The 24,332-nt window shown below is 43.5% G+C and overlaps 1 protein-coding gene across 3 annotated transcripts in view; it reads left to right on the top strand.

Annotated features, from left to right (window-relative positions):
• atp8b4 (ATPase phospholipid transporting 8B4) overlaps positions 1-23,697 on the top strand; it is a 56,715-nt gene extending 33,018 nt beyond the window's left edge. For all 3 annotated transcript variants that reach the window (XM_045688637.2, XM_045688633.2, XM_045688635.2), the window contains 13 exons: positions 372-487; positions 1,637-1,801; positions 2,805-2,916; positions 3,109-3,214; positions 4,479-4,620; positions 5,478-5,661; positions 8,656-8,879; positions 10,712-10,795; positions 11,252-11,497; positions 16,334-16,472; positions 16,681-16,811; positions 20,096-20,245; positions 20,575-23,697. In XM_045688637.2, the coding sequence (XP_045544593.1) occupies positions 372-487; positions 1,637-1,801; positions 2,805-2,916; positions 3,109-3,214; positions 4,479-4,620; positions 5,478-5,661; positions 8,656-8,879; positions 10,712-10,795; positions 11,252-11,497; positions 16,334-16,472; positions 16,681-16,811; positions 20,096-20,245; positions 20,575-20,805 (2,030 nt within the window). In that variant the 3' untranslated portion in view covers positions 20,806-23,697. The remainder of the gene's footprint in view (positions 1-371; positions 488-1,636; positions 1,802-2,804; positions 2,917-3,108; positions 3,215-4,478; positions 4,621-5,477; positions 5,662-8,655; positions 8,880-10,711; positions 10,796-11,251; positions 11,498-16,333; positions 16,473-16,680; positions 16,812-20,095; positions 20,246-20,574) is intronic.
• Positions 23,698-24,332: the final 635 nt, after the last annotated feature.

The following is a 24,332-nucleotide window of genomic DNA, read 5'->3' as shown; positions in this document are numbered from 1 at the left end:
TAGGTCTTCACCTTTAAAAAGCAAAGATCTTGTTTTGCTGTCTCCAAAAATGTGTTGTGTAGCAAAGCAAAAGGTTAAGTTATCGTAAAGTTGGAAGTATAAGATACAGTACAGTCAATGAGGACTTCATATTTTTGAATATTCTGTAAACATACACATAGCAGTGTTAGTATGAATTGTTTCAAGCTTTAGACTGCATGCTGTTCTGTTCTTGTCCGGCATCTTGACATCATTAGGTGTTCACTGTCAATGAGGTCTTTGATCAATAGCTTTCAATCCACTGACTCATTGGTCACTGAAAATACTTTCAAAGTCTCTTCAAGGTGTAATGACTCAGCTATTTGTCTGCTTCCGTTTCTACTGTCTTCCAGTGAGGAACCCAGCAGGCCACATCAAGCTGTACTGTAAAGGAGCTGACACCATCATCTTCGACAGACTGGACCCGTCCAACCATGTTCTCATGAACACTACCTCAGAGCATCTTTACGTAGGTCTATATACTACATACAGCAGCCTCACAGTCACTCACAACAAGCAGCCTCACAGTCACTCACAACAAGCAGCCTCACAGTCACTCACAACAAGCAGCCTCACAGTCACTCACAACAAGCAGCCTCACAGTCACTCACAACAAGCAGCCTCACAGTCACTCACAACAAGCAGCCTCACAGTCACTCACAACAAGCAGCCTCACAGTCACTCACAACAAGCAGCCTCACAGCCACTCACAACAAGCAGCCTCACAGTCACTCACAACAAGCAGCCTCACAGTCACTCACAACAAGCAGCCTCACAGTCACTCACAACACGCAGCCTCACAGTCACTCACAACAAGCAGCCTCACAGCCACTCACAACAAGCAGCCTCACAGCCACTCACAACAAGCAGCCTCACAGTCACTCACAACAAGCAGCCTCACAGTCACTCACAACACGCAGCCTCACAGTCACTCACAACAAGCAGCCTCAGTCACTCACAACAAGCAGCCTCACAGTCACTCACAACAAGCAGCCTCACAGCCACTCACAAAAAGCCCACGCAACATATTGCATGAAGCATCAACATGAGAGACAATAATATATAACCTACTGTATATAAATATATATATATTTATATATTAATCATAATAATAATACTACTACTAATAATACTATTATAATAATACTGTTATTATTATTATTATTATTATTATTATTATTATTATAATAATAAACTATTTTATATAGCTAATACTAAAGCATCTGGTCCCGAGTGGTGCAGCGGTCTAAGACACTGCATCTCAGTGCAAGAGGCGACACTACAGTACCTGGTTCAAATCCAGGCTACATCACATCCGGCTGTGATTGGGAGTCCCATAGGGTGGCGCACAATTGACCCAGCGTCGTCCGGGTTTGGCCGGGGTAGACTATCATTGTAAATAAGAATTTGTTCTTAACTGACTTACCTAGTTAAATAAAAGGTTAAATAAAAATTGTTTAAAATGAATGATTAGGACATTTCTCTGATCAGATTCAACAACCTAGCAGCATAAAAACGTATATAACTAAATGCATTTAAAAAATAGCCCTAACCAATTTGCTTAATCTCAATGCAAAATCCTTGAATTATTCTATAATCTGAATTATGTTTGTTGCAGGAGTTTGCCGGTGAAGGCTTGCGAACACTGGCCCTGGCCTACAAAGACCTAGATGAGAATGTATTAGAGGAATGGATGAAGAAGCTTCTGTATGCCAGCACTGTGATAGAGAACAGAGAGGAGGGACTGGCTGATCTCTACGAGGAAATAGAGACAGGTCTGATGGTAAGAGACTGACCTATAGACTGACCTACAGACTGACCTACAGACTGATATATAGACTGATATATAGACTGATATATAGACTGACCTATAGACTGACCTATAGACTGATATATAGACTGATATATAGACTGACCTATAGACTGATATATAGACTGACCTATAGACTTACCTATAGACTGATATATAGACTGATATATAGACTGACCTATAGACTGACCTATAGACTGACCTATAGACTGATATATAGACTGACCTATAGACTGACCTATAGACTGATATATAGACTGATATATAGACTGACCTATAGACTGACCTATAGACTGATATATAGATTGATATATAGACTGATATATAGACTGACCTATAGACTTACCTGTAGTAGACTGACCCATAGACTGACCTATAGACTGACCTATAGATTGACCTATAGACTGAGATATAGACTGAGATATAGACTGATATATAGACTGTCCTATAGACTGTCCTATAGACTGTCCTATAGACTGACCTATAGACTGACCTATAGACTGAGATATAGACTGACCTATAGACTGACCTATAGACTGTCCTATAGACTGTCCTATAGACTGACCTATAGACTGACTTCTAGACTGATATATAGGGTGACCTATAGACTGATATATAGACTGACTTCTAGACTGACTTCTAGACTGATATATAGACTGATTTATAGACTGACCTATAAAGAACAGAGAGGATGGACTGGCTGCTCTCTATGAGGAGATAGAGGGTTGATGTAAGACTGACCTTTAGACTGACTAGAGGCAACAGTATCCTAGATGCCCTGCCGTTATGCCCCTTGATCAAGGCACTTTAACCCTTCAGCTGCTCCAGGGACGCTGCACCGTGGCTGACCCGGTCTTCAAACCGCTGCGTTTTGTGGGTGTGTTCTCAGGGCTTCCACTGGTTGTTTGTTTTCCCTCCCTCTCTCTCTCTCTCTCTCTCTCTCTCTCCCTCCCTCTCTCTCTCTCTCTCTCTCAAGCTTCTTGGAGCCACAGCAGTAGAAGACAAACTACAAGAGGGGGTTCCTGAAACAATCGCCTGTTTGACCCTGGCCAGCATCAAGATCTGGGTTCTCACTGGGGATAAGTTAGGTAAGCGCCAAATGAAGAGATGGACCGATGTTTTTTAAACCGTCGAGTTTACTCCCTATACAAAGACATTACTTTTGAGTACTACTGATATAGATTGCTGTATTGTTGGGAAAGAGCTTGCAAGAATGATGATACATTGACAATACTGTACATAAAATTGGAGGTAACGTGACCTATTCTGTGCGTTTGCAGAGACAGCGATGAACATCGGCTACTCTTGCAACATGCTGAGAGACGATATGAACGAAGTGTTTATAATATCCGGACATTCTGTCTTAGAGGTGCAGCAGCAACTCAGGTTAGGCCTCAGGGTCATTGAAACAGACTCTCAGTCATGACTATACCTGTAGGTAATCAATCATCTGTTATTGCAGGCTTTCTAGAGTTTCAGGCTGAGTTTCTGTAAAGCACTTTGTGACAACTGATAAGGGGGGGGGGGGATTTTATAAAGAAATGTAAAATAAAAATACATTTGAATGATTGACCTGCATGTTAAAAGGCGAACCTGCTCCCTCAGCAGGTTTTTTTGAGAGTTAAAGTGAGCGCTGGCTCGCTGGCTCGCTGGCTCGCTGGCTCACTGGCTCGTCGCTGGCTCGCTGACTCGCTGGCTCGCAGGCTCGTCGCTGGCTCGTCGCTGACTCGCTGGCTCGCTGACTCGCGCTGACTAGGTCACGTGACAAGGTCCTCCAGGGGATTCTGATTCCTCCTTCCTCTTTAGTTGGACTAAGAACTTGTTATTCTCCCAACAATTGATCCCAAAGGGAAGCAATCACCATGCCAGCCTGCCAGCCAGCCAACCAGCCAACCAGCCAGCCAGCCAGCCAGCCAACCAGCCAGCCAGCCAGCCAGCCAGCCAACCAGCCAGCCAACCAGCCAGCCAGCCAGCCAGCCAGCCAACCAGCCAGCCAGCCAACCAGCCAGCCAGCCAGCCAACCAGCCAGCCAGCCAGCCAGCCAGCCAACCAGCCAGCCAACCAGCCAGCCAGCCAGCCAGCCAACCAGCCAGCCAGCCAGCCAGCCAACCAACCAGCCAGCCAGCCAGCAAACCAGCCAGCCAGCCAGCCAACCAACCAGCCAGCCAGCCAGCCAGCCAGCCAACCAACCAGCCAGCCAGCCAGCCAGCCAGCCAGCCAGCCAACCAGCCAGCCAACCAGCCAGCCAGCCAGCCAACCAGCCAGCCAGCCAACCAGCCAGCCAGCCAGCCAGCCAGCCAACCAACCAGCCAACCAGCCAGCCAGCCAGCCAACCAGCCAGCCAGCCAGCCAGCCAGCCAGCCAACCAGCCAGCTGTTGTTTTTTTTTTTTTATCTGAGTGAGAGGAAAAGAGAGATCATGAACATTCATTGTAGTGTCCTTCTATTTCTATATTTGGACATTAAAATTGAAATTTTTGTCATTTAGCAAACTCTCTTATCCAGAGAGACTACAGTTAGTGCAATCGTCATATGGTAGCTAACAGAGACAGCCACATCTCACAGTCATAACAAGCAAATGTGTCCCCCAATGACATCTGTTAATGTGTTGTCGTCGACCCCCCCCCTCCTCCCTTCACTCTTGTCTTTAGGAGTGCAAAGGAGCACATCCTAGGCCTGGGCAGAGTCAGCAGTACTGTAGATGTGGAGAAGACAGATGAGTTCTCAGAGGATTCTGTATTTGAAGAAACCATCATAGCAGAGTATGCCTTAATCATCAATGGACACAGTCTGGTAAGGAGGATTCCTCCTTTGTTTCTCTACATACAGTGAAATAGCTTACCAAACCTAGATGCCTGGACTATATTTTCATCCCTGTTGAATGTGGGTTGTGTGTCTATCTGGTATGGACCGTTTAATATCTCTGTTCCTGTGGCGTCTGCTGAGTCTGCTTAGTCTCTAATGAGCAGACTGCTGGTGATTAAGGAGTCTCCCAGCTCTGTGAGAGAGGCTGTCATTAAGACAGACAGACACAGACAGACACAGACAGACAGACAGACAGACAGACAGACAGACAGACAGACAGACAGACAGACAGACAGACAGACAGACAGACAGACAGACAGACAGACAGACAGACAGACAGACAGACAGACAGACAGACAGACAGACAGACAGACAGACAGACAGACCGACCGACCGACCGACCGACCGACCGACCGACCGACCAGGATTCTCATCAGTAGACAGAGTCTCACATTATTACAGCATCACTGCTCCTAGTCCTAGAGCTGTGACTCAGCTTCGGATTCGTAAAATCTTTATTGTTCCAATGCTGGGCAATTCATTTATCAGCAGACAGATCCTCCACTGCTTTGCTCCTAGACCTGACTTGTCTCACACTCTTGTACTCGGGTACACACTGAACCCACACTGTTTGCCACATCCTGGCTCTGCTCTGCAAGAGGGCTGGGATGTTAACCAGTTCTGTGGTGTTTAACATTGCAGGGTTTAATAGGCCTAATGTGTCTGTTTCTCTGGCGGTGTTGCAGAGAAAAGACACAAGATCATTTTAATTCTAACCAAAATGCACAATAAAATATTATAATAAATGTATCTCTTTATCTCCTCTCCTATTAAACCCCCTTTAGGCCCATGCCCTGGAGCCTGAGCTGGAGAAGGTCTTTCTGGAGACAGCCTGTCTGTGTAAGACAGTGATCTGCTGTAGGGTGACTCCCATGCAGAAGGCCCAGGTGGTGGAGCTGGTCAAGACGAACAAAATGGCTGTGACTCTGGCCATAGGAGACGGAGCCAATGACGTCAGCATGATCAAGAGTAATACATAGGTTACGTTATATTCAGCTCACGGTGTTGCTCAGTCAGCAGCAGATATGAGCAGCAATGAACGGGGTTCACAGGATGACAGGAAGGACACAAGATCAGTTGGAAAACAAAGCATGCACTCTATCATTTAGGAACTATCTTCCTTTATGTTCAATCATGAGTCTAAATACAAAATCTGGTGTGAATCTGATGTATGTTTCATGAGGAGAAGAGGATTTTGACCAGTAGGGTTCAGTATGCAAAGAATGAGTTGCTAATAGTTTCATTGTTATTTGAGATATCAATACAAATTCAATGTGCTTCATCTTAGGGACATCCATATTAGAGATGACAAGTTTCTAGTTGATAAAAATGTACATGTAAACTGCGCGCCTGCTCGGCCGCGCACCCCCTCCATGACCGCTGCGAAATGAAATACCATGAGGTGTAGAGACGCAAGAGATTCAACTTCACTGAGTTCGCCCCATTAGTTTGCACTATATAAACGTTTTTTTCTGTGATTGAATCAACATTATATCACTCCCCTTTTCAATACAACAATCCAAAACAAATCATGATTTTGTTGTAGGCAGAGCCAGAGTGCAACAGAGTAGAATTCTATTGGTGGTGTAACCCAAGAGCAGTCTTTCAATCACCCCCGAGGGAATACGCTTTTCAGATCAGTTCAGAGCGCACACATTTGTTGGTATTCTTTGCTAGTTAGCGAGTTATTAGCCCAGTTATAGATAAATATAGGACAGCAATGGGGAGTTTCTGCTTCCTACAAGAGAACAAAACGTGTTGGCTACATTTCAAGCCGTCTTTGAAAAGCAAGTCAGGTAAGAAGCGTATATCTTAATTAAAGGGGCAGTGTTGTATCTCTATATCTCAATTCAAGGGGATTTATTGTCATGGGAAACCTATGTTTACATTGCCAAAGCAAGTAAAATGGATAAACAAAAGTGAAATAAACAATCAAAAGTGAACAGTAAATATTACACTAACACAAGTTACAAAATAATAGAGACATTTCATATATCATATTACATCTATGTACAGTGTTGTAATGATGTGCAAATAGTTAAAGTACAAAAGGGAAAATAAATAAACATAAATATGGGTTGTATTTACAATTATGTTTGTTCTTCACTGGTTGCCCTTTTCTTGTGGCAACAGGTCACACATTTTGCTGCTGTGATTGCACACTGTGGTATTTTACCCAGTAGATATGGGAGTTTATCAAAATTGGATTTGTTTTTTCAAATTCTTTGTGTATCTGTGTAATCTGAGGGAAATATGTGTCTCTAATATGGTCATCGTTTTGGCAGGAGGTTAGGAAGTGCATCTCAGTTTCCACCTCATGTTGTGGGCAGTGTTGCACATAGCCTGTCTTCTTTTGAGAGCCAGGTCTACCTACGGCAGCCTTTCTCAATAGCAAGGCTATGCTCACTGAGTCTGTACATAGTCAAATCTTTCCTTAAGTTTGGGTCAGTCACAGTGGTCAGGTATTCTGCCACTGTGTACTCTCTGTTTAGGGCCAAATAGCATTCAATATGTCAATGAATTATCTTTTTGTTTTCTCATGATTTGGTTGGGTCTAATTGTGTTGCTGTCCTGGGGCTCTGTCTGTTTGTGTTTGTGAACAGAGCCCCAGGACCAGCTTGCTTAGAAGAAGCCAGGTTCATCTCTCTGTAGGTGATGGCTTTGTTATGGAAGGCTTAGGAATCGCTTTCTTTTAGGTGGTTGTAGAATTGAACAGCTCTTTTCTGGATTTTGATAATTAGCGGGTTTCGACCTAATTCTGCTCTGCATGCATTATTTGGTGTTTTACATTGTACCCGTAGGATATTTTTGCAGAATTCTCCATGCAGAGTCTCAATTCGGTGTTTGTTCCATTTGGTGAATTCTTGGATGGTGAGCGGACCCCAGACCTCACAACCATAAAGGGCAATGGGTTCTATAACTGATTCAAGTATTTTTAGCCAGATCCTAATTGGTATGTCAAATTTTATGTTCCTTTTGATGGCATAGAAGGCCCTTCTTACCTTGTCTCTCAGATCGTTCACAGCTTTGTGGAAGTTACCTGTGGCGCTGATGTTTAAGCTGAGGTATGTATAGTTTTTTGTGTGTTCTAGGGCAACGGTGTCTAGATGGAATTTGTATTTGTTGTCCTGGTGACTGGACCTTTTTTTGGAACTCCATTATTTTGGTCTTACTGAAATTTACTGTCAGGGCTCTGGTCTGACAGAATCTGTGCAGAAGATCTGGGTGCTGCTGTAGGTCCTCCTTGGTTGGGGACAGAAGCACCAGATCATCAGCAAACAGTAGACATTTGACTTCAGATTCTAGTAGGGTGAGGCCGGGTGCTGCAGACTGTTCATGTGCCCTTGACAATTTGTTGATATATATGTTGAAGAGGGTGGGGCTTAAGCTGCATCCCTGTCACAACCCACGGCCCTCTGTTTTTGCCAATTTTTGTTGTTTGTGTACTTGGATTTTATAATGTCGTATGCTTTTCCACCAACACCACTTTCCATCAATTTGTATAGCAGACCCTCATGCCAAATTGAGTCAAAAGCTTTTTTGAAGTCAGCAAAGCATGAGAAGACTTTGCCTTTGTTCTGATTTGTTTGTTTGTCAATTAGGATGTGCAGGGTGAATACGTGGTCTGTCGTACGATAATTTTGTAAAAATCCAATATGACATTTGCTCAGTACATTGTTTTCACTGAGGAAATGTACAAGTCTGCTGTTAATGATAATGCAGAGGATTTCCCCAAGGTTGCTGTTTACGCATATCCCATGGTAGTTATTGGGGTCTAATTTGTCTCCACTTTTGTGGATTGGGGTTATCAGTCCTTGGTTCCAAATATTGGGGAAATTGCCAGAGCTGAGGATGATGTTAAAGAGTTTAAGTTTAGCCAATTGGAATTTGTTGTCTGTATATTTTATAATTTCATGTAGGGTCTCTCTCTCTCTCTCTCTCTCTCTCTCTCTCTCTGTCCAGCTGCTCATATAGGTGTAGGTATATCAGGTCAGGAGGGCATGCAGGCTGTGCTAGCCTCCGACTACTCCTTTGCCCAGTTCCGCTATCTGCAGCGTCTCCTGCTGGTCCACGGCCGCTGGTCCTATTTCCGCATGTGCAACTTCCTGTTCTACTTCTTCTACAAGAACTTTGCCTTCACCCTGGTGCACTTCTGGTTCGGCTTCTTCTGTGGTTTCTCAGCTCAGGTAATTAAAAGTGACTATATATATGTATACTGCTCAAAAAAATAAAGGGAACACTAAAATAACACATCCTAGATCTGAATGAATGAAATAATCTTATTAAATACTTTTTTCTTTACATAGTTGAATGTGCTGACAACAAAATCACACAAAAATAATCAATGGAAATCCAATTTATCAACCCATGGAGGTCTGGATTTGGAGTCACACTCAAAATTAAAGTGGAAAACCACACTACAGGCTGATCCAACTTTGATGTAATGTCCTTAAAACAAGTCAAAAGGAGGCTCAGTAGTGTGTGTGGCCTCCACGTGCCTGTATGACCTCCCTACAACGCCTGGGCATGCTCCTGATGAGGTGGCGGATGGTCTCCTGAGAGATCTCCTCCCAGACCTGGACTAAAGCATCCGCCAACTCCTGGACAGTCTGTGGTGCAACGTGGCGTTGGTGGATGGAGCAAGACATGATGTCCCAGATGTGCTCAATTGGATTCAGGTCTGGGGAACGGGTGGGCCAGTCCATAGCATCAATGCCTTCCTCTTGCAGGAACTGCTGACACACTCCAGCCACATGAGGTCTAGCATTGTCTTGCATTAGGAGGAACCCAGGGCCAACCGCACCAGCATATGGTCTCACAAGGGGTCTGAGGATCTCATCTCGGTACTTAATGGCAGTCAGGCTACCTCTGGCGAGCACATGGAGGGCTGTGCGGCCCCCCAAAGAAATGCCACCCCACACCATGACTGACCCACCGCCAAACCGGTCATGCTGGAGGATGTTGCAGGCAGCAGAACGTTCTCCACGGCGTCTCCAGACTCTGTCACGTCTGTCACGTGCTCAGTATGAACCTGCTTTCATCTGTGAAGAGCACAGGGCGCCAGTGGCGAATTTGCCAATCTTGGTGTTCTCTGGCAAATGCCAAACGTCCTGCACGGTGTTGGGCTGTAAGCACAACCCCCACCTGTGGACGTCGGGCCCTAATACTACCCTCATGGAGTCTGTTTCTGACCATTTGAGCAGACACATGCACATTTGTGGCTTGCTGGAGGTCATTTTGCAGGGCTCTGGCAGTGCTCCTCCTGCTCTTCCTTGCACAAAGGCGGAGGTAGCGGTCCTGCTGCTGAGTTGTTGCCCTCCTACGGCCTCCTCCACATCTCCTGATGTACTGGCCTGTCTCCTGGTAGCACCTCCATGCTCTGGACACTACGCTGACAGACACAGCAAACCTTCTTGCCACAGCTCGCATTGATGTGCCATCCTGGATGAGCTGCACTACCTGAGCCACTTGTGTGGGTTGTAGACTCCGTCTCATGCTACCACTAGAGTGAAAGCACCGCCAGCATTCAAAAGTGACCAAAACATCAGCCAGGAAGCATAGGAACTGAGAAGTGGTCTTTGGTCACCACCTGCAGAACCACTCCGTTATTGGGGGTGTCTTGCTAATTGCCTATAATTTCCTCTTGTTGTCTATTCCATTTGCACAACAGCATGTGAAATTTATTGTCAATCAGTGTTGCTTCCTAAGTGGACAGTTTGATTTCACAGAAGTGTGATTAACTTGGAGTTACATTGTGTTGTTTAAGTGTTCCCTTTATTTTTTTGAGCAGCGTATATATATTATTTATTTTTGTATTTTTGTATTTTTTGGGGAAACGTAGGAACGATATGTACTTAGGGTAGTTTTCTTTGTTCAAAGTCTCTTGAAAATAAAAAACAATAATCAGATACAAATGCTATTGCATTGGAGCACCATTATAAGTACATCAACGTTTCATATTTGTAAACATTTTGTATACATTTTTTTTTCTTCACTTTATTCCTTCTTCTGTTCTTAGACGGTTTATGACCAGTGGTTTATCACTCTCTTCAATATAGTCTACACATCCCTGCCAGTTCTGGCCATGGGGCTTTTCGATCAGGTAAGAACTGGTATAAACTTCATACAATGGCAACCCTCCGAGCCATCTTTCACTTTCCTTTACTTACTTACTTTCTTTTTTTCGTTTTTTTTTTTCTTTTCAAGATTCTGCCAAGTCATACAGGTGAATATGTAATGTTTTTAGATCCCATTTTTCCTGTGTCCTAACAAAATATCCTTAGGGACTCTAAACTTCTAACTACCTCTACCCCACCTAAACCTTAATTACTATCCTTATCCTCACCCAAACTCTAACTCAATATCATTTAGAGCCGGTAAACTGACCAGGACACAGGTTAAGCCTAGTTCTGAACTAAAAAGCCTACCCAATGGTGAAAGTCCATTAAAGTGCTTATTAGTCCAGGACTTAAGCTAAATCTGTATCCGGGAAACCAGACAATGTAGTCCAGCGTACACAAACACACACACCTCTCATCACAACTCTTTTCATCCCCAGGATGTGAACGAAGCCAACAGCCACCGCTACCCTAGCCTGTACCGTCCAGGACAGCTCAACCTCCTGTTCAATAAAAGACAGTTCTTCCTGTGTACGCTGCAGGGGATGGGTACCTCCTTCCTCCTCTTCTTCATCCCCTACGGAGCCTTCTGCCTCGTCGTCAGGGACGACGGATCACACATCTCAGACCAGCAGGCTTTCGCCGTCATCATATCAACATCCTTGGTCATAGTGGTGAGCGTTCAGGTAAGAGACATAGTCAGATGGCTCATTCATCACAAAACCCACTGATATTGCCAACTACTTTCATGATTTTTTTTTAATTGGCAAGATTAGCAAACTTAGGGATGATATGCCAGCAACAAACGCTGACACTACACATCCAAGTATATCTGACCAAATTATGAAAGGGAAGCATTGTAATTTTGAATCCCGTAAAGTAAGTGTGAAAGAGGTGAAAAAATTATTGTTGTCTATTAACAATGACACAGGGATCTGACACGTGGATGGAAAATTACTGAGGATAATAGCGGACGATAGAGCCACTCCCATTTGCCATATCTTCAATTTAAGCCCACAGGACAGTGTGTGCCCTCAGGCCTGGAGGGAAGCAAAAGTCATTCCGCTACCTAAGAAAAGTAAAGCCCCCTTTAATGGCTCAAATAGCCGACCAATCGGCCTGTTACCAACCCTTAGTAAACTTTTGGGAAAAAATGTGTTGTGTTCTTTAATGTAAACCTCTCCAACAAAATCCAGGTAGAATCAAGAATTCCCCAGGGCAGCTGTCTAGGCCCCTTACTTTTTCCAATCTTTACTACCGACATGCTTTGAGGAAAGCCAGTGTGTCTATGTATGCCGATTACGCAACACAATACATGTCAGCTACCACAGCGACTGAAATGACAGCAACACTTAAAGAGCTGCAGTTAGTTTCAGAGTGGGTGGCAAGGAATAAGTTAGACCTAAATATTTCAAAAACTAAAAGCATTGTATTTGGGACAAATCATTCACTAAACCCTAAACCTCAACTAAATCTTGTAATGAATAATGTGGAAATTGAGTTGAGGAGACTAAACTGCTTGGAGTAACCTGTCATGGTCAAAACATACTGATACAACAGTAGCTAAGATGGGGAGAAGTCTGTCCATAATAAAACGCTGCTCTAACTTCATAACAACACTATCAACAAGGCAGGTCCGACAGGCCCTAGTTTTGTCGTGTGGTCAGTTGCCAACTGGCTCAGAATAGGGCAGCACGGCTGGCTCTTGGATGTACACAGAGAGCTAACATTAATAATATGAATGTCAATCTCTCCTAGCTCAAAGTGGAGGAGAGATTGACTTCATCACTACTTGTATTTGTGAGAGGTATTGAGATATTGAATGCACCGAGCTGTCTGTTTGAACTACTGGCACACAGCTAAGACACCCATGCATACCCCACAAGACATGCCACCAGAGGTCTTTTCACAAGCCCCAAGTCCAGAACAGACTATGGAAGGCACACAGTACTACATAGAGCCATGACTACATGGAACTCTATTCCACATCGAGTATCTGATGCAAGCAGTAAAATTAGATGTAAAAAACAGATAAATATACACCTTATGGAACAACGGGGACTGTGAAGAGACACACACATAGACACATGCATACACACACACGACAACATTTCTCTCTGCCCCCGCACATTGACTTTGTACCGGTACCCCCTGTATATAGTCTCCACATTGTACCGGTACCCCCTGTATATAGCCTCCACATTGACTCTGTACCGGTACCCCCTGTATATAGCCTCCACATTGACTCTGTACCGGTACCCCCTGTATATAGCCTCCACATTGACTCTGTACCGGTACCCCCTGTATATAGCCTCCACATTGACTCTGTACCGGTACCTCCTGTATATAGCCTCCACATTGACTCTGTACCGGTAAACCCTGTATATAGCCTCCACATTGACTCTGTACCGGTACCCCCTGTATATAGCCTCCACATTGACTCTGTACCGGTACCCCCTGTATATAGCCTCCACATTGACTCTGTACCGGTACCCCCTGTATATAGCCTCCACATTGACTCTGTACCGGTACCCCCTGTATATAGCCTCCACATTGACTCTGTACCAGTACCCCCTGTATATAGCCTCCACATTGACTCTGTACCGGTACCCCCTGTATATAGCCTCCACATTGACTCTGTACCGGTACCCCCTGTATATAGCCTCCACATTGACTCTGTACCGGTACCCCCTGTATATAGCCTCCACATTGACTCTGTACCGGTACCCCCTGTATATAGCCTCCACATTGACTCTGTACCGGTACCCCCTGTATATAGCCTCCACATTGACTCTGTACCGGTACCCCTGTATATAGCCTCCACATTGACTCTGTACCGGTACCCCCTGTATATAGCCTCCACATTGACTCTGTACCGGTACCCCCTGTATATAGTCTCCACATTGACTCTGTACCGGTACCCCCTGTATATAGCCTCCACATTGGCTCTGTACCGGTACCCCCTGTATATAGCCTCCACATTGACTCTGTACCGGTACCCCCTGTATATAGCCTCCACATTGACTCTGTACCGGTACCCCCTGTATATAGTCTCGCTATTGTTATTTTACTGCTGCTCTTTAATTACTTCCTAGTTCCTTTTAATTGTTCCTTTTATTTCTTATTCGTATTTTTTAAACTGCATTGTTGGTTAGCGGATTGTAAGTAAGCATTTCACTGTAAGGTCTACTACACCTCTTGTATTCGGCGCATGTGACTAACACAATTTTATTTTTATTTGATATGCACTATACACAGGTGTACACGTGGATTTTGTGTTATAGATATGTGGTAGTAGAGTAGTGGCCTGAGGGCACACATTTAATGTTGTGAAATCTGTTGTGAATGTATTGTGATGTTAGCCTCCTTAATGTTAGCCTCCTTAATTTTGCTGGACCCCAGGAAGAGTAGCTGCTGCCTTGGCAGGAACTAATGGGGATCCATAATAAACCCCAGGAAGAGTAGCTGCTGCCTTGGCAGGAACTAATGGGGATCCATAATAAACCCCAGGAAGAGTAGCTGCTGCATTGGCAGGAACTAATAGGGCTCCATAATAAACCCCAGGAAGAGTAATTGCTGCCTTGGCAGGAACTAATGGGGATCCATAATAAACCCCAGGAAGAGTAGCTGCTGCCTTGGCAGGAACTAATGGGGATCCATAATAAACCCCAGGAAGAGTAGCTGCTGCCTTGGCAGGAACTAATGGGGATCCATAATAAACCCCAGGAAGAGTAGCTGCTGCCTTGGCAGGAACTAATAGGGATCCATAATAAACCCCAGGAAGAGTAACTGCTGCCTTGGCAGGATCTAATGGGGATCCATAATAAACCCCAGGAAGAGTAGCTGCTGCCTTGGCAGGAACTAATGGGGATCCATAATAAACCCCAGGAAGAGTAGCTGCTGCCTTGGCAGGAACTAATGGGGATACATAATAAACCACAGGAAGAGTAACTGCTGCCTTGACAGGAACTAATGGGGATCCATAATAAACCCCAGGAAGAGTAGCTGCTGCCTTGGCAGGAACTAATGGGGATCCATAATAAACCCCAGGAAGAGTAGCTGCTGCCTTGGCAGGAACTATTGGGGATCCATAATAAACCTCAGGAAGAGTAGCTGCTGCCTCGGCAGGAACTAATGGGGATCCATAATAAACCCCAGGAAGAGTAGCTGCTGCCTTGGCAGGAACTAAAAGAGATCCATAATAAACCCCAGGAAGAGTAGCTGCTGCCTCGGCAGGAACTAATGGGGATCCATAATAAACCTCAGGAAGAGTAGCTGCTGCCTCGGCAGGAACTAATGGGGATCCATAATAAACCCCAGGAAGAGTAGCTGCTGCCTTGGCAGGAACTAATGGGGATCCATAATAAACCTCAGGAAGAGTAGCTGCTGCCTCGGCAGGAACTAATGGGGATCCATAATAAACCCCAGGAAGAGTAGCTGCTGCCTTGGCAGGAACTAAAAGAGATCCATAATAAACCCCAGGAAGAGTAGCTGCTGCCTCGGCAGGAACTAATGGGGATCCATAATAAACCTCAGGAAGAGTAGCTGCTGCCTCGGCAGGAACTAATGGGGATCCATAATAAACCCCAGGAAGAGTAGCTGCTGCCTTGGCAGGAACTAATGGGGATCCATAATAAACCTCAGGAAGAGTAGCTGCTGCCTCGGCAGGAACTAATGGGGATCCATAATAAACCCCAGGAAGAGTAGCTGCTGCCTTGGCAGGAACTAAAAGAGATCCATAATAAATACAAATACAAGCCTGTTATGTCTGTAGGCATGGTTTTATTTACATTTTCTGCGCTGTATCCAGCTCACATCTACAGTATGTTAGGTGTTCAGGTGAGTACGGTAGGTTTCTTGTTCAATCCTTCCTGGGTTTGTGTTTAGTTTTTGTTTTGATACCTCGTGCCTTGGTTGCTATGGCAAAGGTATAAATGATTAATCAGAAGAAAAATAAGAAAATGCCTCCAGGCTCTGTTAGTGGGAGATGGCCAGGTGAATGTGTCTCGGCTGTCGTAGAGACGGGACCAAAGTGCAGCGTGGTTGTAGTTCCACATTTTATTTAATCCGTGAAACTTTGCAAAACATAAATAACTGAATATGACAAAAACAACAAACCGTGACGCAGACAGAAACAAACACTAGTCAAAATATAATAACCCACAAAAACCCAGGAAGAAAAACCCCTACTTAAATATGATCTCCAATTAGAGACAACGAGGACCAGCTGCCTCCAATTGGAGATCATCCCCCCCCAAAAAAACACATAGAAATAGAAAACTAGAACTAAACATAGATAGAGAAAAAAAAAACACAAAACACCCCCCTGTCACGCCCTAACCTACTCTACCATAGAAAATAACATCTTACTATGGTCAGGAAGTGACAGAATGGTTATTCTCAAACACTGTATTATAAACTAACTAACTAACTCAAATGTAACTTACTGATGTACAAGATATGAACATGTCACTGTTTACTGATATGTGATATGAACATGTAGTTGTTTTGTTCGGTTACAGATTGGACTGGACACCTACTATTGGACAGCTGTGAATCACGTATTTGTGTGGGGTAGCCTGGCTGTCTACTTTGCCATTCTATTCGCTATGCACAGTGACGGCCTCTTCAGCATATTCCCCAACCATTTTCCTTTCATTGGTAAGTCAATCAATCAATCACATGTATTTATAAAGCAGTTTTCACATCAGTGCTTTACAGTAACCTAGTGTAATTCAGTAACGTAGTGTAATACATTAACCTAGTGTAATTCAGTTTTAAGTCTTGAGTACAATAATAATAGATGAAATTGTACAAATATGCAGAGCATTTTTTCAGTCAGAGGGTATTTTTGTTGTGGTTTTTCCAGGCACAGCCCGTAACTGCCTGACTCAGAAGAGTGTGTGGCTGGTTATAATGCTGACCACAGTGGCGTGTGTCATGCCAGGGTTGGCAGTCCGCTTTCTGAAGACAGACCTTTACCCCACTCTGACGGACAAGGTAAAGGGAACTTGATTGACAGACGCTGTAACCACTAGGAACAGGAGGAAACATCACACTAAACCAATGAAAAGAGAAGAAATCAAAATCATTGAAGTAGTTCTTCTTCTTCTCAATTTCAATGAGACATACGATACCTTCAGAAAAGTATTCATACCCCTTGACTTATTCCACATCTTGTTGTGTTACAGCCTGAATTAAAAATGTATTACATGTTTTTTCTCTCACCCATCTACACTCAATACCCCATAATGACAAAGTAAAAACATGTTTGTTTTTTTACATTTTAGCTAACTTATTGAAAATGAAAAACAGAAATATCGCAATTACGTAAGTAAACTCAGCAAAAAAAGATACGTCCTCTCACTGTGAACTGCATTTATTTTCAGCAAACTAAACATGTGTAAATATTTGTATGAACATAACAAGATTCAACAACTGAGACATAAACTGAACAAGTTCCACAGACATGTGACTAACAGAAATGGAATAATGTGTCCCTGAACAAAGGGGGGGTCAAAATCAAAAGTACCACTCCAGAGTACAGGCCTCAGTGTAAAGCTCATTCCATCGACGATAAACGCGAATCCGACCATCACCCCTGGTGAGACATAACCGCGACTCATCAGTGAAGAGCACTTTTTGCCAGTCCTGTCTGGTCCAGCGATGGTGGGTTTGTGCCCATAGGCGACGTTGTTGCCGGTGATGTCTGGTGAGGACCTGCCTTACAACAGGCCTACAAGCCCTCAGTCCAGCCTCTCTCAGCCTATTGCGGACAGTCTGAGCACTGATGGAGGGATTGTGTGTTCCTGGTGTAACTCGGGCAGTTGTTGCCATCCTGTACCTGTCCCGCAGGTGTGATGTTCGGATGTACCGATCCTGTGCAGGTGTTGTTACACGTGGTCTGCCACTGCGAGGACGATCAGCTGTCCGTCCTGTCTCCCTGTAGCGCTGTCTTAGGCGTCTCACAGTACGGACATTGCAATTTATTGCCCTGGTAACCGAAAGGTTGTTGGATCGAATCTCCGAGCTGACAAGGTACAAATCTGTCATTCTGCCCCCCGAGCAAGGCAGTTAACCCACTGTTCCCCGGGCGCTGAAGACGTGGATGTCGATTAAGGCAGCTCCCCCCGCACCTCTCTGATTCAGAGAATGTGGAAGACATATTTCAATTGAATGTATTCAGTTGTACAACTGACTAGGTATCCCCCTTTCCTCTCTATCATATAGTCAGCAGACAAAGCCATTTGACACCTGAAACATGCACAAGAATAATTTAATATTAAATTGATTATGACAGTAGCCAGGTTATGCAACAGTCTGCTTATCTTAAAACCTCTCTGGGCTAGGCGGGACGAATTCGTCCCACCTACGTAACAGCCACTTGCAGCCTGTGGCGCGATTTTCAAAACCTTAAAAATCCTATTACTTCAATTTCTCAAACATATGACTATTTTACAGCTATTTAAAGACAAGACTCTCGTTAATCTAACCACACTGTCCGATTTCAAAAAGGCTTTACAACGAAAGCAAAACATTAGATTATGTCAGCAGAGTACCAAGCCAGAAATAATCAGACACCCATTTTTCAAGCCAGCATATAATGTCACCAAAACCCAGAAGACAGCTAAATGCAGCACTCACCTTTGATGATCTTCATCAGATGACAACCCTAGGACATTATGTTATACAATACATGCATGTTTTGTTCAATCAAGTTCATATTTATATCAAAAACCAGCTTTTTACATTAGCATGTGATGTTCAGAACTAACATTTTACTAAATTACTCACGATAAACGTTCACAAAAAGCATAACAATTATTTTAAGAATTATAGATACAGACCTCCTCTATGCACTCGATATGTCCGATTTTAAAATAGCTATTTGGTGAAAGCACATTTTGCAATATTCTAAGTACATAGCCCAGGCATCACGGGCTCGCTATTTAGACACCCGGCAAGTTTAGCACTCACCATAATCATATTTACTATTATAAAAGTTTCATTACCTTTTGTTGTCTTCGTCAGAATGCACACCCAGGACTGCTACTTCAATAACAAATGTTGGTTTGGTCCAAAATAATCCATCGTTATATCCGAATAGCGGCGTTTTGTTCGTGCGTTCCAGACACTATCCGAAATGGTAAAGAAGTGTCGCGCGCATGGCGCAATTCGTGACAATAAAATTCGAAATATTCCATTACCGTACTTCGAAGCATGTCAACCGCTGTTTAAAATCAATTTTTACGCCATTTTTCTCGTAGAAAAGCGATAATATTCCGACAGGGAATCTCCTTTTCGGCAAACAGAGGAAAAAATCACAAAGGCGGGGGCGGTCGGGTCACGCGCCTAAGCCCAGAGTCCCTTGATCGGCCACTTGAGAAAGGCGATAATGTGTTTCAGCCTGGGGCTGGAATGACGACATTCTGTTTTTTCCCGGGCTCTGAGCGCCTATGGACGACGTGGGAAGTGTCACGTTAGAGCAGAGATCCTTAGTAAAAGATAGAGATGGAAAAGAAGTTCAAGAAATGGTCAGACAGGCCACTTCCTGTAAAGGAATCTCTCAGGTTTTGACCTGCCATTTGAGTTCTGTTATACTCACAGACACTATTCAAACAGTTTTAGAAACTTTAGGGTGTTTTCTATCCATATGTAATAAGTATATGCATATTCTAGTTACTGGGTAGGAGTGGTAACCAGATTAATCGGGTATGTTTTTTATCCAGCCGTGTCAATACTGCCCCCTAGCCCTAACAGGTTAATTGGCATAAGGACAAAATTGAAGTAAGCATATGATTAAGCACTGATTGAAACATCTGTTTGTCTCTGGTTGTCTGAGCAATCTTTCAAATTATTAGGACATGTAAACAGCTTAACCAGCGTTCCAGCGGTGTATTTGATCTGAACATGTTCCAGAACCTGTCAGCTCAACCTCCCTCTTTTAATACGCGAGTGAAGTGAGTTCGGAAAAAACTGAAAGTATGCATCTTTTATAATTAGTTTTCACATTACAAACTTTGTATGTCCGAACTCAGAATCAAATAGGCTTCGCAAAAATGTCACTAAAATAAAATGGTCGCTGTGGAGAGAGCATTTATTTTGATTGGTGATTTTCTGCATTTATCAGAGTGCTATCAGGTAGCCTGATTTCAGATGTGTCCATGTCAACATGACTATTAGGGAAATTGTTCTTCTTGCAAAGCATGTAAACGTTTTAAACAAACTATTTATATGAATCTGACTTTCCACAATAACTCTCTGTTGTTGTCCTCCTTCCTCAGGTGCGGTGCCTGCAGCAGGCCAGCAGAAAGCTGGGTCCTAAGGAGCAGAACCTGAGACGGGTTCGGAGGACCAGCTCCCGGCGCTCGGCCTACGCCTTCTCCCACCAACAGGGCTATGGAGAGCTCATAACCTCAGGGAAGAACATGAAGGTCTGTCACATAAACTAATACAAAATGAAAAGTATGTAGTGTAGTGCCAAAACATCAGTTCTTCTCTCTCCATTCTATTTTTTTTTTTAAAAAAGGTTCCCCATGGGAGAACCCTTTGATGATCCCTTTTGGGTTCCAGATAGAATACTTTTTAAGTTCCACGTAGAACCCTCTGTGAAAAGGGTTCTACGTGGAACCCAAAAGGGTTCTTCAAAAGGTTTCCCCCATGGGGGACAGCAGAAGAAACCTTTAAGGTTCTATATATATAGGAGTGTAAGCCTAAAATTTAAAGTGCGTAACTTTACTTTATTTTTGAAAACAACATTAAGGTCACCGCCAGCACCGCTGCCCATTCCCCATCCATGTCCACATCGTCTCCTGGTAGGGTCCACAACAGCAGAAGTTTGATAGAGGGCATGTCGAAGAGGAAGGGGGAAATACCGGTAGCCTGCGTCTCTGCTGAGGCCTACGGAACATCCGGAACCCCGGAAGGCAACACTAGAACTCAACAGACTGTAATGGACTCTAATGGTGCTTCCAATGGGGCAGTTCAGACATGACCCTTACGCCTAGTTTTTAGATTCCTAACAAGCTGTTTAGAGTATAAGACGATCCTGTGTATCTACACCTGGCTCAGTGAGTAAGAGTTAGAGCATGGTGCGGTCAACATCGGGGGGGGGGTGTTTGATTTCCCACATTGGATCGATCGGCCACATATACAGGTAACTGCCAAAATAATGGAAACACTTGTTGTAAATTTGATTTTTTTATTTTACCATTATTTTACCAGGTAAGTTGACTGAGAACACGTTCTCATTTACAGCGACGACCTGGGGAACAGTTACAGGGGAGAGGAGGGGGGTGAATGAGGGTTCTGGCGGCTCTGTTACGGTGCGCGGTGCGTTCTCCTGCCATGGTTTATGTCCACTGAACCCCCTTGGAGGGCGAGGTAAACTCCAATAAATACACAGCCATTCTGAGTCATCAACCTGTGGTGAAGCATTTCTACCCTGATGGGAGTGGTCTCTTCCAGGATGTCCCCTATCCACAGGGAACGAGTGGTCACTGTGTGGTTTGATGAGCATGAAAACGGTTTAAACCATATGACATGGCCGTCTCAGTCATCAGATCTCAACCCAATTGAACAACTTTTGGGAGATTCTGGAGCGGCGCCTGAGATAGCATTTTACACCACCATAAAAAATATAAAAAAAACACCAAATTGAAAATGATTGTGGAAGAATGGGCGTCACATCCTTCCAATAGAGATTCAGGCATTTATAGAATCTCGGCCAAGGTGCATTGAAACTGTTCTGACGGCTCGTGGTGGCCCAACGACCCTCTTAATACACTTTATGTTGGTGTTTCCTTTATTTTGGCAGTTACCTGTTTGTCACTGTCAGCTCTGTGAGTCACTTTGGATAAAAGCGTCTGGTAAGTGACTATATTGTGGGCACTGGATAAGCAGCACATCAGAGAGTAAGTCAAACTCAATCATCAGAGGATATGACCGCACCAGCAAGCAGACTCCAAAAGAACCAGCACAGGAACATCCAATCAGTTGCATTTCTGGGATCAACTCATGTTCAGAAAGATCACTAAAGGCTGTAGTCCATCTGAATCAGTGGAGCGTTTACAGATATACATTCTAAGGTGATTTTTACTATTGAGCCGTCATCTGCAGTGTTTACTGTGAATGCAGTCTCCGCTAACATTGCCTTTCAATTGAAATCACACTGTAACGCTTCATTTCCACGATACGGATTGAATAGGGCCCTAAGCATTGGAGTTTTGAGATTTTTGGTGGAGAGCTCCTTTTTAATAAATGTAGGAGTAGATTGATTTTTCAGCAGCCTGGGCTGGACAGGTATGAGTTTGGTATCATAGCCACCTGAAACAGTGATATAATACAGGTATGTATGCCAGGCTGCTTTAGGAAAACATTAAGCACAACTCTATCATTGTTAGAACACTGTGTTACAAATCATATTTTGCCGATGACCATGAATATGCAAAATGTTATTTTTCTATTTTTTTCTGGTTTTGCACATACAGTAAGTCATCGTGATAATTAGAATGCTGACTGAAAGAATGTTCTTGAGGTTTAGAATGCTGACTGAAAGAATGTTCAGAATGTTCCTGAGGTTTAGAATGCTGACTGAAAGAATGTTCAGAATGTTCCTGAGGTTTAGAATGCTGACTGAAAGAATGTTCCTGAGGTTTAGAATGCTGACTGAAAGAATGTTCAGAATGTTCCTGAGGTTTAGAATGCTGACTGAAAGAATGTTCAGAATGTTCCTGAGGTTTAGAATGCTGACTGAAAGAATGTTCAGAATGTTCCTGAGGTTTAGAATGCTGACTGAAAGAATGTTCAGAATGTTCCTGAGGTTTAGAATGCTGACTGAAAGAATGTTCAGAATGTTCCTGAGGTTTAGAATGCTGACTGAAAGAATGTTCAGAATGTTCCTGAGGTTTAGAATGCTGACTGAAAGAATGTTCAGAATGTTCCTGAGGTTTAGAATGCTGACTGAAAGAATGTTCAGAATGTTCCTGAGGTTTAGAATGCTGACTGAAAGAATGTTCAGAATGTTCCTGAGGTTTAGAATGCTGACTGAAAGAATGTTCAGAATGTTCTTGAGGTTTAGAATGCTGACTGAAAGAATGTTCAGAATGTTCTTGAGGTTTAGAATGCTGACTGAAAGAATGTTCAGAATGTTCTTGAGGTTTAGAATGCTGACTGAAAGAATGTTCAGAATGTTCCTGAGGTTTAGAATGCTGACTGAAAGAATGTTCAGAATGTTCCTGAGGTTTAGAATCCTGACTGAAAGAATGTTCAGAATGTTCCTGAGGTTTAGAATGCTGACTGAAAGAATGTTCAGAATGTTCCTGAGGTTTAGAATGCTGACTGAAAGAATGTTCAGAATGTTCCTGAGGTTTAGAATGCTGACTGAAAGAATGTTCTTGAGGTTTAGAATGCTGACTGAAAGAATGTTCAGAATGTTCCTGAGGTTTAGAATGCTGACTGAAAGAATGTTCAGAATATTCTTGAGGTTTAGAATGCTGACTGAAAGAATGTTCAGAATGTTCCTGAGGTTTAGAATGCTGACTGAAAGAATGTTCTTGAGGTTTAGAATGCTGACTGAAAGAATGTTCAGAATGTTCCTGAGGTTTAGAATGTTCTTGAGGTTTAGAATGCTGACTGAAAGAATGTTCAGAATGTTCCTGAGGTTTAGAATGCTGACTGAAAGAATGTTCAGAATGTTCCTGAGGTTTAGAATGCTGACTGAAAGAATGTTCAGAATGTTCCTGAGGTTTAGAATGCTGACTGAAAGAATGTTCAGAATGTTCAAGATGCATGTTTTTACCTTTAATGGAGAGAGCATAATTGTGCCTTTCACAGTTCCTTCTGTTAAGGAATAAAGCATTTATCACACGTCTGAACATAGACATAACCGTTCAATAGTCACATTGGGGAGGACATTGGGGAGGACGGGCTCGTGATAATGGCTGGAACGGAATAGGTGGAATGGTATCAAATACATCAAACACATGGTTTCCAGGTGTTTGATGCCATTCCATTTGCTTCATTCTGCCCATTATTATGAGCTGTTCTCCACTCAGCAGCCTCAACTGGTCAAGGTCTTTGTCATATGTTGGCTTTATCCTTCATTTACATTTAAAGGTGCAACCTGCAATAGTTACAGGCAGCTGTTCAATGGTCGTTGTGTACCAATTACTTTTTAAAGAATATCATGCTGATGGTCTGTTAGACCGTAAAGCTCCATCTATGAATTTAGGACTGGTTTCATTTCTTTAGCCCCATCCCTCAGCTTTATGGCAAAAACAGTGGTGGGGCTGCCGTTCGGCTGAAAAGTGAATCACAGATTGAGACTTTAAAACGGTATGAAGAGAGAGCTTTCCTGTCAACTTCCTGTAACGAAGGGTAATCCATACCGTAGGGAGGCTCAATGCTAAGACTCTGGCTATCAGCATTCTACAGCCTAATTTCCCTATTGGATCACACACACACTCTAATACACTGTCAACCTGTCAGACATGAAAACATGTTTTTAGGCTTATGCTGAAA

The sequence above is a fragment of the Salmo salar genome, chromosome 10 (assembly GCF_965601325.2).
Source record: "Salmo salar chromosome 10, fSalSal1, whole genome shotgun sequence".
Classification (NCBI taxonomy): Eukaryota; Metazoa; Chordata; class Actinopteri; order Salmoniformes; family Salmonidae; genus Salmo; species Salmo salar.
The sequence above is the reverse complement of the archived record's forward strand: the minus strand, read 5'-3'. Positions and strand labels throughout refer to the sequence as shown.